This window comes from Protobothrops mucrosquamatus, unplaced genomic scaffold, assembly GCF_001527695.2.
Source record: "Protobothrops mucrosquamatus isolate PMUCROS unplaced genomic scaffold, P.Mucros_1.0 scaffold4055, whole genome shotgun sequence".
Classification (NCBI taxonomy): Eukaryota; Metazoa; Chordata; class Lepidosauria; order Squamata; family Viperidae; genus Protobothrops; species Protobothrops mucrosquamatus.
Window position 1 is genome coordinate 38,941 of NW_015389986.1, and position 12,839 is coordinate 51,779.

The 12,839-nt window shown below is 42.5% G+C and overlaps 1 protein-coding gene and 1 long non-coding RNA gene across 2 annotated transcripts in view; both read right to left on the reverse strand.

The window, feature by feature from the left end:
* Positions 1–10,883, reverse strand: LOC114922161 (C-type lectin domain family 2 member D-like). The gene is made up of 4 exons (XM_029286557.1): positions 10,831–10,883; positions 7,845–7,953; positions 2,304–2,407; positions 1–244 (listed from the first exon to the last, which is right to left on the reverse strand). Exons 1-4 carry the CDS (start codon positions 10,881–10,883, stop codon positions 121–123), a joined length of 390 nt encoding a protein of 129 aa, XP_029142390.1. The 3' UTR covers positions 1–120.
* A 105-nt stretch (positions 10,884–10,988) lies between these two features.
* Positions 10,989–12,839, reverse strand: part of LOC107298523 — a 10,516-nt gene continuing 8,665 nt past the window's right edge. The window contains exon 4 of the long non-coding RNA XR_003810648.1: positions 10,989–11,056. This is a non-coding gene — a long non-coding RNA (uncharacterized LOC107298523). The remainder of the gene's footprint in view (positions 11,057–12,839) is intronic.

The window sequence follows — 12,839 nt, forward strand, 5'->3', positions numbered from 1 at the left end:
CAACTAAAGTCTATGTGGCAACTAGCAAAACTGGGTGTGGCAGGAGATACTACGCACACACGTGCTTCTCCAATAAACTCTGGTAAAGCCAGAAGCTCCCTTTTTTTTGATGAGGTTGCATTATTCGGGCTTGGTACAACTTTCTGGCCGGCTGCAGAGAAAATGTTTCTCCATGGAGCATATGGTACTACTGGCTCCTTTTCCGTCTACATAAGCACAGAAACCTTCTCCTCGCACTGCAAACCTGAAAAAGAACAAGGAGTTACTATCTGCCTGGGCAGAAAATAGCATTGCAAAAATGATCCTTCCAAGAACGTTCCCATCTTTAGAGAACAGGGAACATCCACCAACACTGCACTTTCAAATGCACTGGATCACTATTTCTATTTTCTGTTATTAGAAGAGATTCCAGAATGTTTTGAATTCATTAATGGGTAGCTAGAACCAAAAAGACAATTAGCCAAACCTTAATGAAGTAACTTCCATGAACTGTTTTCAGAATCCAGTGAACACTTTAAATCTGAATATTGTAAGTTGTGAGCACTTCCTAAATAATAGAAATTTAGGTATGATACTTGGTTATCCATATATTTGCCATTTAATAATCTGAGCTATTTAGTATCAAGGAAGCACATATGGATTTTGTTGTTAGGTATCTGTGAAAAACTTCAGGAAGTCTACAGCATTTGGTATTTGAAGTACAAAGCACAAAAGTAACATTTTGGTTCAAAATTTCAGTGATCAACTAGAAAGTTGGACATGTTCCTTGCACCTCTGAGGTATTGCACTGAAACACTGAAATTTTAAATTCAATTTTCAGATCCACACTTTGTAATTCACATTCCAAATGTTGAAGACTTGCTAAAGTGTTTGATATATACCTAGCTTCAAAGTCATTAAACTTTCAAGTGCCTGACTTGATTATAATCAGTCTTAAAATATGACAAATAACTTGAACAGAAATGAATGGTGCCATTTAGTTCCTTTTACACGCTTGCAGAATATGAAATGTAGAATTGTGGGCAATGCACGCACACAGTGGATTTTTAACACTAGAAACTATCCCTCTGTATACTACTGATTTCTCTCTTTTATTATTTGATTAAATCATTCAGTTTGAAGGCCGTTTGAGCAAATCTCCAAATCAGGTCCCTTCTCCCAATCCAACTGCCAAATCATTCTGATTTGATGATTTGGTTGATTTTCAAATAAACATCCTTTCCAAAAAGGTTGAGTCAACATTCTTAATTATGGATATGAATCAGGTCAGGGATAGTTGATACATCACTAATATACACAGTTGATCTTTTAACATGTGTACGTTTACCATTTCACTATTACTGTCAACGCTGCTAATATTGAATATTCTTGCTTTGACAAAATATGCAGAACTGTCTGGTATTTTTAGAGTTAATTCAGATGACAGAGAAAAGGGAGGAGACTAGTAAGGAAAGCCCGGGAAAAGGAACGGAAGTGAATCTTTGCCCTCCAGGTTAATTGGAAGATGTGAATCATGACCCCAAAATAGGGGAGGGGAAATGCCTGGAATGTTATGTGCAAAGGGAAGGGAAATTCAGATCTTGGCATCCATCATGCCATGCTGACACGTCTCTACACTAATAAAGGCTTTTTTAGGTTAAACCATGCCTGAAAGTTCTTTGAAGTGTTTCATTAGTCAGACACATGACAATTACCTTGTTAATATAGCAGGATATGAATCAGATTAAGAGTGGTTGATACTTCACTAATACATACATTTGATTTTTAATATATACACTCACATTTGCCATTTCACTATAACCTAGTCCTAGATAATAAAGCACTGTTTCTCAACCTTGGCAACTTTATGATATGTGGACTTCAACTCTCTGAATTCCCCAGCCAGCATTTCAGGGAAAAAAGCAAACTGCCTTTCAACAACAACCCAAAAAAACCCCCCAAATTCCAATTTTAGGACCAACTGAATTGTTCCTCCCTGCTTACAAAATATCAGAATTGGCACCAGACCCATCTGCTCTGTGTATCATCTCAGCTATCCTGAACATCTCTGCCATCAAAGCTGGCCAGCAATGTGGAGATCACCAGATGTTGCATTCTATCGCCCAAACAATTCTCTTTTTTTCTTCCCATTTCTGTGTCTTATTTTGGGGGGAAAGAAGCTTAGCCAAAAATTATCTTAATTCTTGTTATTCTTTCAATTGCTCAAGCTGAACTGTAATGTTTATAAATGCTTCAAAAAGAAAATAGTTCTATAAGTCCTATAAACAAACAAACAAACAAACAAATAAATATAACATACTTACTGGTTTTTAAACTCTGTGCCATTGAACCATTTCCAGACCTGCTTAATTTCTCTTGAGAGACCAAACCAATAATGAAAGGGATGAAAAATTTCCACCCAAAAATCCTAAAAGGGAAAAAAATGTATAGTACAGTAAAATCCTTATTTAGCACACTAATTAGAGAAAGAGACTGTTATGTTCATTTGTACAAGAACATAAAATTAAGATAACGTTAACGTATTAATTGAATTGATGTATACAGTCATATGAAAAAGTAAGTACACTCTCTTTGAGTTGTATGGTTTTACATATCAGGACATAGTAAAAATCAGCTGGTCCTTAGCAATTCTTAAAAGTACGCAAATACAACTTTTGATGAACAACAGCAAATGACATATTATACCATGTCATCATTTATTTTATGAAAAAAAAAATCAAAATGGAGAAGCCCTGTGGGAAAAATGAAATATACCCTTACTGCTTCTAGAGAGGTATGAAGGGGCTAAGTAGTAGCCAAGTACTGTGTCAACGTTAATCAAGTGCTCTTGATCCATTGATCATCAGCAATTGTGACTAGCTCTATAAAAGTTTTAGGTCTCCAGCACTGAGGTGTGTGTTAACACAATGCCAAAGAGTGAAGACACCAGCAATGATCTTAGAGAAGCAATTGTTGCTGCCCATCACTTTGGAAAGGGTTATAAGGCCATTTCCCAATAATTTAAAGTCCATCATTCTACAGTGAGGAAGATTATTCACAAGTGGAAAACATTCAAGGCAGTTGCCAACCTTCCCAGAAGTGGACGTCCTAGCCAATTCACCCCAAGTTGAGACTGTGCAATGTTCAGAGAAATTGCAAAAAATCCAAGAGTTACTCAGCTAGCATGTTAAATGTTAAAGTTCATGACAGTAGACTTAACTGAACAAGTATGGTTTGTTTGGAATGGTTGCTAGGAGAAAGCCTCTTTAAAAAGGACATGGCAGCATGACTTTGGTTTGCAAAGTTGCACCTGAACAAATCATAAGACTTCTGGAACCCTGTTCTTTGGACAGACGAGATCAAAGTGGAGATATCTGGCCATAATGCAGTGTCAAGTTTGGTGAACACCAAAAACAGCGTATCAGTACGAACACCATATACCAATCATCAAGCACAGTGGTGGAGGGATGATGCTTTGGGCTTGATTTGCAACTACAGGACCTGGACACCTTGCAGGTATTGAGTCGACCATGAACTCCCCTGAATACCAAAATATTCTAGGGTCAAATGTGAGATTATCTATCTGATAAATAAAGCTTGGCTGACATTGGGTCATGACAATGATCCCAAGCAGACCAATAAATCTACAACAGAATGGCTGAAAAAGAAAATAATCAAGGTATTGCAATGGCCCAGTTCAGGGGTAGGCAACCTTGGCTATTTTATGACTCGTGGACTTCAACTCCCAGAATTCCTGAGCCAGCCATAAAAGAGCCGAGGTTGCCTACCCCTGCCCCAGTCAAAGTCCAGATCTCAACCCGATTGAAATGCTGTCGTGGGAGCTCAAGACATCTGTGCATAAATAAATGCCCACAAATCTCAATGAACTGAAGCAACATTGTGAAGAAGAGTGAGCCACAACAATGTGAGACTGATAAAATCATACAATCGATTACTTCAAGTTATTGTTGCTAAAGGTGGTTCTACAAATGATTGAATCATAAGGTGTTCTTACTTTTTCACACATGACTTCTCCATTTTGGCTTTCTTTTTGTAAAGTAAATGACATGGTGTAATATGTCAGGTGTTGTTGTTCATCTTAGGTTGTATTTACCTGATGTTATGGTTCCGGCTAATGAAACACTTCAAAGAACTTCCAGGCATTGATTTTCCTAAAAGTAATTTATTGTTACAAAATGTTGGCACAGGCATAACGAAGGTATGCTAAGATCTAAATTCTCTTCCTCTGAGCAGTTAAATTATCAGCATGTTCCCTCCCTAAATTAGCTGTCATATATCAGTTATCCAATTAGTGTGAAGGTCAAAGGTTTCCTTCCTCTCTCTTTCCCGGGCTTTTCCCTCCACCCTCTTCTGCTCTGCATTAACTCTAAAAATATCAGACAGTTCTGCATATTGTCAAAGCAAGAATATACAGTATTTGCAGCGTTGACATCCGCCCCCCCCCCTTACAAGAAGGACAGATCCTGTAAAGTAAACAAAAGCATATGTTAAGGGTTATTTTTCGGTTTGTTGGGGTATTTCACATGAAACCTTTTGACCAATCTGTCAGCTTTTACTTCACTGGATTTCACCCAGGTGGCTTCAGACAACGGGTATCCCTTCCATTGTATCAGCTTCTCTGGGTCCCCATCAAAGGTTGCTTTGAAAGGTGGTGCCATTACAGGCTGTTGCTGCTGGCCCCATCCTGGCTGCAGATTTATGCCCCGGGGTTGCACGTTCAGGGGCTGTGACCAATCTCCCTGCTGTGGTCGGTCTCCCACCAGCTGCTGATCTCCTGGTTTCTGTACCATCCCAAGCTGTTGCAAGGCCTCTATTAGTTGTGGCAAGCTCAGTTGCTGCTGATCATCTATCTGTAGGGGGTGCCAATCTGCCCATTGCTGCAGAGGCCTCAGTCTGGGATTCTGTCTTCAGGACTGCAGTCCCTGGTTGGGGAACCCAGGGTCTGATCTACGAGGGAGGGGCTGTAGGGTTCTCTCTGCAGGAATTGATTTCTGCTTTTCACATCTGGGGTTTGAAATCTTTCCAGTGACTCACCCAAAGTTTGAGTAGCAGGCCATTCGTTAGCTCCATACCAATCTGTTTTGAAGTCTTTGCTCCCAGCTGGGAGGTCTGCCAGAATTCATCTTCCCACAGCATGCTGTCTGTTGCTTCCCATTCTGGGTTATCAGTAGCTGCTGGATCTTCAAGCAAACTCCCATTTCTTATGATAGATTTTCTTCCCCTGAATCTTTACCAGCTCCTCTCAAGGTTAGAGGCAGTGGACGGACCCCAGGTCGTTTGGAAAGGATTTGAGATCTTAACATGATGTTATGGTTCCGGCTAATGAAACACTTCAAAGAACTTCCAGGCATTGATTTTCCTAAAAGTAATTTATTGTTACAAAATGTTGGCACAGGCATAACGAAGGTATGCTAAGATCTAAATGCTCTTCCTCTGAGCAGTTAAATTATCAGCATGTTCCCTCCCTAAATTAGCTGTCATATATCAGTTATCCAATTAGTGTGAAAGTCAAAGGTTTCCTTCCTCTCTCTTTCCCGGGCTTTTCCCTCCACCCTCTTCTGCTCTGCATTAACTCTAAAAATACCAGACAGTTCTGCATATTGTCAAAGCAAGAATATACAGTATTTGCAGCGTTGACACCTACTTTTAAGAACTGCTAAGGACCAGATGATTTTTACTTTGTCCGGATACGTAAGACCACAGAACTCAAAGAGGGTAAAGAGGGTGGAATAATTTTTTCACATGACTGTATGTATACCTTGTCAGGACTATTTCAGATAGAGTGGGCTGGTCTGTTATTCTGGGGAGATATCTTCCCAGAAACTGGGGAAATTAGGCTGTCCAAGAATATGTGCCTGGACACCATCAAAGCTGACACAAGCTAGAACAGGGGTGTCAAACTCAATTTCATTGAGGGCCGCATCAGCATTGTGGTTGTCCTCAGGGGGCTGGGTAGGTGTGGCCAGGGTGGGCGCAGTACTGGGTGGGCGTGGCTGAAGTGGGTGTGGCCTACTGGGTGGGCGTGGCTGAAGTGGGTGGGCATGGCCAGTTCTTCATCGTTTGCATCAAGGGTGCCTGTGGGGGCCTGGGCAGGAGTGGGACAGATCTGAGGGTCTCTGGCAGAAAGGGGTGGGATCAGGGCAAGCGCCAAGGCATGGTCCACTGGAGGAGCCTCACTGTTTCTCTCAGGCCATGTGGGCGGGGGGGGGGCTGGATGGTGCCACGGGCTTCCTGGAGTCCTGGGTAGCAGAGGTCAAACGCCCAGCCCAGCCCTCAAGCACCCGCAGCACCAAGCCCAGCCCCACTTCTCCAAGGGGATGCCCAGCTGCACTTATCTCCTCCTCAAGGCTACTGCTGCTGTGCTTGGTCTCCTTAGCCAGGTTGCTCATGATGGGTATGAGGGCAAAGTCAGAGGGAGGCCCATTCCCTCTCCATGGGATGAGACCCAGCTTTGTATCGAAAGCTTCCTTAGCAATAGAATGGGAGACCTCCAGGATAGGCCAGGAGGAGGGGCAAGGGGATGGTAAAAGGGCAGCAGGGCAGGACTAAGGCAGGACTTCCCTCAGATCCTCCCTCTTTCCTTCCTTCCTTCCTTCCTTCCTTCCTTCCTTCCTTCCTTCCTTCCTTCCTAAGAACAGAGCGGTGGGAAAATATTTGAGATGAGGGAGAAAAACAGGCAAGAAACGCAGCTGGGGAGGTGTCACCCTTCATGAGGAATGAAGAAATGCACCATCGCCTGGAAGTGGCCAGCACATGGCCCTCACCTACTTCACATATCTGGCTTGGTGGGCTTTGGGGGAGGGGACGCCATGAGCAACGTGAGAGTCGACGTTACCTGCGCAATGCCGCCCAGCCCCCAGCCTGCCTGGTTTCGGCAGGCAGCGAGGCCCTCTCCTCACAGTGCCAAGAGAGTGAGCCAGGCAGCGTGAATCCAAAAAGAAGCACGACGCCCCCCAGCCCCCAGCCTGCCCGGTTTCAGCAGGCAGTCGGACGCTCTCCTCACAGAGCCGAGAGGCTGAGCTGGGCAGTGCGAAGCTCGCCAGCTTTGCACCTTGCTGCCTGCTGAAATTGGGCAGGCTGGAGGCTAAGCGGTGGCGCGCTTCTTTTTGGATTCGCACCGCCTGGCTCAGCCTCTCGGCCTGTGAGGAGAGCGCCCCACTGCCTGCCGAAACTCCTCCCCTGGAGCCCATCAAGCCGGATATGTGAAGTAGGTGAGGGCCATTTGCTGGCCACATCCAGGCGATGGTGCATTTCTTCATTCCTCACAAAGGTGACACCTCCCCAGCATGCACCCAGGGGGCATGGTTCCTTGCTGTTTCCAGACGGTCTTGTGGAGCTAAGACTGAATGCGTTTCAGCGTAGATGGCCACCACAAAATTGTACATTGGCTCCTGGCTGGCCTGGGCCAGGGCAGCGGGGGCCGTTCCCTCACTGTTTCCAGGATGGCTTCGCGGGCCACATGAAACCACGTCGCAGGCCGCATCCGGCCCCTGGGCCTTGTGTTTGACATGTCTGAGCTAGAACATAGAAAAAAAATCAAAGAAGTAAAGCAAGATTGGAAGACGTGGGGACCTGGCCCACAGAACTGCCAAGAGTCAAACAGGATTGAATGAATAACAACATCATGATCAATGGCTTCCGGATTTTTTAACCCATTCTTTAAGTTAGCTGAAACTGTTGCAATGTAATATATCATTTGGATACCTTGAGGGCATACACAGACAAACAGAATGAGAATTTTAGTAATATACTGATAGTAACAATAAATACAATAGGACTGCTTTTTATATGCGTGAATGCAAGGACAATTATCGAATTAAGAATGATGTCTAATTATTCCTTACCAATTCCTTCTGTGTATCAATCACAGCCAAGGATGCATTAAATGAAGAACAGGTATTTAAACTGAGAGTCCAATTCTTTTCTTCTTTTGATATGTAGAAACATTTTCCTCTATATCCAATCCAGAAATCAGGGCAGGCAGCACTTACAATGGAAAGGCAAGGCAGACACGTCTTTGTTCTATAAACTGGAAAAAAGAAAACCAAAATGGACAAATCATAGAGCTCACAATTAACTACAATTCTGACAACATAGTTTGAGTAGTTAATATTAATCTACCTCATTTAAACTGCAATTCCAGGATTTAAGGAAACCAAGTGAGTTAACCTGTAAATACAGCTAGTGTTAAGTGCAGAATATCAGAAGCCAAGGTGATTCAAATGAATACAAGTTTATTTCATGTAAATCCTCTTTATTGCATGTAGATTGCATGTAGATTCCCTACAGGGAATCTACATGCAATCTACATGCAATCAAGAGGATTTACATGAAATAAACTTGTATTCATTTGCTACTGCTACTGCTACTGCTATTCATTTGCTACTGCTACTGCTACTGCTAATTTGCTTTTACTACCAACAGTAAAAGCAAATTAGCAGTAGATCAGAGTCAATGGAATTCAAGGTGGGGTGGATTTAAATCTCTTGTGGGTGCAAAGGGACTTGAGACTGATGATGTGCTTGACCCCTCCCTCAGAGTCAGCCTGGTCATCTCCTACAAACAGTTCTCAATTACCGACCACATTTAGGCCTAGCAATTCCATCACTAAGAATAGGCTTGTAAAGTGAAAAATCACATGACTGCCCAAGTTATAAAGGCAGTTAGTTTGTCAGTTTCAGCTGCACTTAAAGACATCACCACAAGCAACATTACATGACTGCAACTTGCGACTTCCTAATGGCTTCCCCATTGACTTTGCTTGTCAGAAACTGCCCCAAACTAGAACTAGTAGATGAATTTGTGTACCTTGATAAANAAAAAAAAAAAAAGGTTCAATCAGTCAATTTCAACTTCTCCCGGGAAAAAAAAAGATCTTACAAAGTTGGAATTGATTGATTGAACTTTTTAGTCCCACCCAGTCTGCTGTTACCACCACAGCCACGTCCACCCAATGGGCCACGCCCACCCAATGGGCCACACCCACCCGGCACTCGACGATGCATAAGTGGGTTTTGGGTTGAAGTTTGGGCACTCAATCTCTAAAAGGTTCGCCATCACTGCCCTATACTATATACCTGTATATTTGGTTTTTCTTGCCTAAATGTAGAACCTTACTTTTTTCACCATTGAATTTCATGACCCTTCCCTATACATTTAAACACCAGCAAGACCTTTCTTAACACAGTCAGTAATTTCAGCCATTGGCAATGCAGCTAGCTGCATTGGAATATCAACAATGAGTTAATTGGACATATTGCGACTGACGATTTTTAGGCAATCTACATTCTTTCTGAAGCCTCGCAAAACTTCAAAAGGATTTTTAATGACCAGTTTGACTTAAATATTAATTCTTTTTACTGCCTAGGTTCTACCCGAAAAGGCTTCCATCTGCCATTCCTAAATTACTGTACTCACAAAGGATTGGGGTTCTCATGGGAATCGGGATCAAATTTAAGCCTTAATCCCGAAGTCTTTCCAATCTATCTTGCTGCAATTAAATCAAGAAAAGAAACTGGATGAAATTAGAACCAAGCCCTTGCCGTATTTTCAACTGAATCAAATAATAGCTTTCCTAGTTAAAATGTAGTCAAAATGATCCCACATTCTGCTTAAAAATAAATTTAAAAATAAAATATATACACCCGATACCATTGAAAATTTGGAAGGTGAACCCCTCCTCTTCATATGAAACGCTTAAATCTAAATGGAAACTTTGATGGGGAGACCATCACTCAGCCTTAATCTTGAGTAAAAGGAATCCACGCCATTTTGGAGCAGAAAAACAATCAGGTTTTAAATCCTCAGGTTACAATTCTACTACCCTCAGCCATGTTCCATTTTTGCTCAGTATTTATTCAGCTTCATTCAGAATGCAAAAAGGGTGGTCTTGCTTTGCAAAGTTGGAATTGATTGAACTTTTTAGTCCCACCCAGTCTGCCGTTACCACCACAGCCACGCCCACCCAATGGGCCACACCCACCCAATGGGCCACACCCACCCAATGGGCCACACCCACCCAGCACCCGACGATGCATACGTGGGTTTTGGGTTGCAATTTGGGCACTCGGTCTCTAAAAGGTTTGCCATCACTGGGATAGGGTAATAGGCTCTTATGTCATTACCCAAAGGAAAAACAACTTTCACCCAATTTTGGGTAATTTACCCAGGTCTGGGTAGCGCTGCTTAAAACAAAATAAATAACTAAATATGGAAGTGAGAATTCAGCACGTAAGGAGAAACATAAAAGTAGATTAGCTATCATAGGAAGAGACCAAATTTGGTGTAGTGATTAAGACATCAGGATAAAAAATGGGAGACCGGGAGTTCTAGTCCTGCCTTAGGCACAATGCCAGCTGGGTGACTTTGGGCCAGTCACTTTCTCTTAGCCCAGGGAAGGAGTTGGAGACAGGGGCAAGCTACTTCCAAAATCTTGCCACACAAACTGCAGAGGCTTGTCCTGGCAGTTGCTAGAGTTAAGATTAACACAAAGGCAACATGAAAGAACTTCTCAAAAAAGCTACACTAAGAATGGATTACCTGAGTGTGTGTGATAAAACAAATCAAATGCAAATTTGTTTATGTTGGATTGGGCAGTCTTTCCTTTCCTCTATTCACTCTGTATCTGCTTTGGCTTGTCACATATAACAATCTTCCCTTCCTGGGACATTTGTGAGAGTGTCAAAAAAAAAAAAGTCTAGATGGCAATCACAGCAGTGCAATTTAAATTCCTGCCTTTTGGATACGCAGGCAACATTTGACACATGTACAAAGTCTAATTTTCAACTGCACTGCAGCAATCCTCATCTTGACTCCTTTGACATACCTCACCCCCAGTTGCTGCTCTTTCCTTCTAAATTGTTCTGTGGTTTAGATTCATGCATGTGATCTTTTTTTAAATGATAACAACAGCAGCAACAACAGCAGCAACAAAACTAAGGAGAAAGTTAAACAGAAATGTCTCCTTACTTACCCACCAATGAAATTGTAACAATGATCAAAGCTGCAATTACAGCAACAGCTACTACATTGAATTTTTGGCACTTAGGTTTGACCGCTGAAAAATAGACAGAAAAATGTTAGGAGACGATGTTCACAATTTTATTAAGACTGTTTAGATTTAGATTTTTTTTAATGTTTTATTGTCTTATAAGCCACTCAGGGTTGTAGTCAGACTACAGCATAGTAAATTAGATTTTGCTAATCCCACCAAGATAAATCCTGAATGTCCCTCATCTCCTTCTTTCTCCCTCGATAAAAAAGATGGGGAACTATGGTCCTTTTATGACAAGTAATAATAATAATAATAATGATGATGATGATGATGATGATGATGATGATGATGATAAAGTTGGAAGGGACCTTGGAGGTCATCTAGTCCAACCCCCTGCTCAGGCAGGAAACCCTGTACCATTTTGGACAAATGGCTGTCCAGTTTGTTCTTAAAAACTTCCAGTGTTGGAGCATTCACCGCTTCTGGAGGCAGGTTGTTCCACTGGTTAATTGTTCTAACTGTCAGGAAGTTTCTCCTTAGTTCTAGGTTGCTTCTCTCCTTGGTTAGTTTCCATCCGTTGCTGCTTGTCCTGCCTTCAGGCGCTTTGGAGAATAGCTTGACTCCCTCTTCTTTGTGGTAGCCCCTGAGATATTGGAACACTGCTATCATGTCCCCCCCTCATCCTTCTCTTCGTTAAACTAGTCATAAAGGAGCCATAGTTCCCCATCCCCCCTCTATAAGGAAAGAATAAAGCAGTTAGTCTGATTTCAAGGACCATAGAAGCACAGCTTTGGTGTCTGTTATGGTGACCTTCAGATTTCTTTCTCCACAGAACAGATAAAGTGGATCTGGAATGGCTTACACCCTCCACCCTTCTCATAGTTGTGAGACACACAAAGTCAATCTCAATCCCACTACTCTTAAATGCCTAACAGCTCTGACGGATGAGAAAGCTTGGCAACACTTGTGAGAGTGCTAAGTCCAAGTCCAAAAATTCTGCATCACAAAATACAATTCAAGTGCTGCATAGAGCAGTGGCCCCAAACCTTTTGGGCACAAGGGACTGGTTCTGTGGAGTTTTTCTGCAGACTGGAGGGGGGGGCATAGTTTGGTGCGCTGCTTGCATCCCATGCATGTGCGGATGGGCTTTGCTTGTTTAAACGACCCAGTTTCTGGTATGCTGCAGACCAGTGTGGTTCGCGGCCCGGGCCTTGGGGGACCCCTGGCAGAGGACAGCAGTGAAAAACAGAGCATGCCATCCCACCTAATCATCAAGACCAATGGTTAGAATGCAGTACTGCAGGCTACTTCTGCTGACTGCCTGCAGCCAGCAGTTCGAGTCTCACCGGCTCAAGGTTGACTCAGCCTTCCATCCTTCCGAGGACGGTAAAATGAGGACCCAGATTGTTGGGGGGAATATGCTGACTCTGTAAACCGCTTAGAGAGGGCTGTAAAGCACTGTGAAGTGGTATATAAGTCTAAGTGCTATTGCTATCTTCTCCGACAGCATTACAGCAGTTAACCAAATCTTGTTCTTTGAGATGAAGGTATTAACATCAATTCCTTCCCCCTTGGATGGATGATCTAGACTTCTGTCTCCAACCGTAATAGCCGAGTCAGTGGCAAGGTTTCTTTTTTTTTTTTTTTTATAAAATTTTATTGTTTTCATCATAAAAAAAAGAAATACATCACAGATATTACACAATGTTATATCCCATCCCCCCGCCCCCCGGACTTCCCAAACCAAACCTAGGCTAATATTCAAATACAAGTAAACAAATATTAATATCTCTAACTCCAAACTCTAAACTTAAACAATCCATCTCCTCCGTATTAATAAAAATTA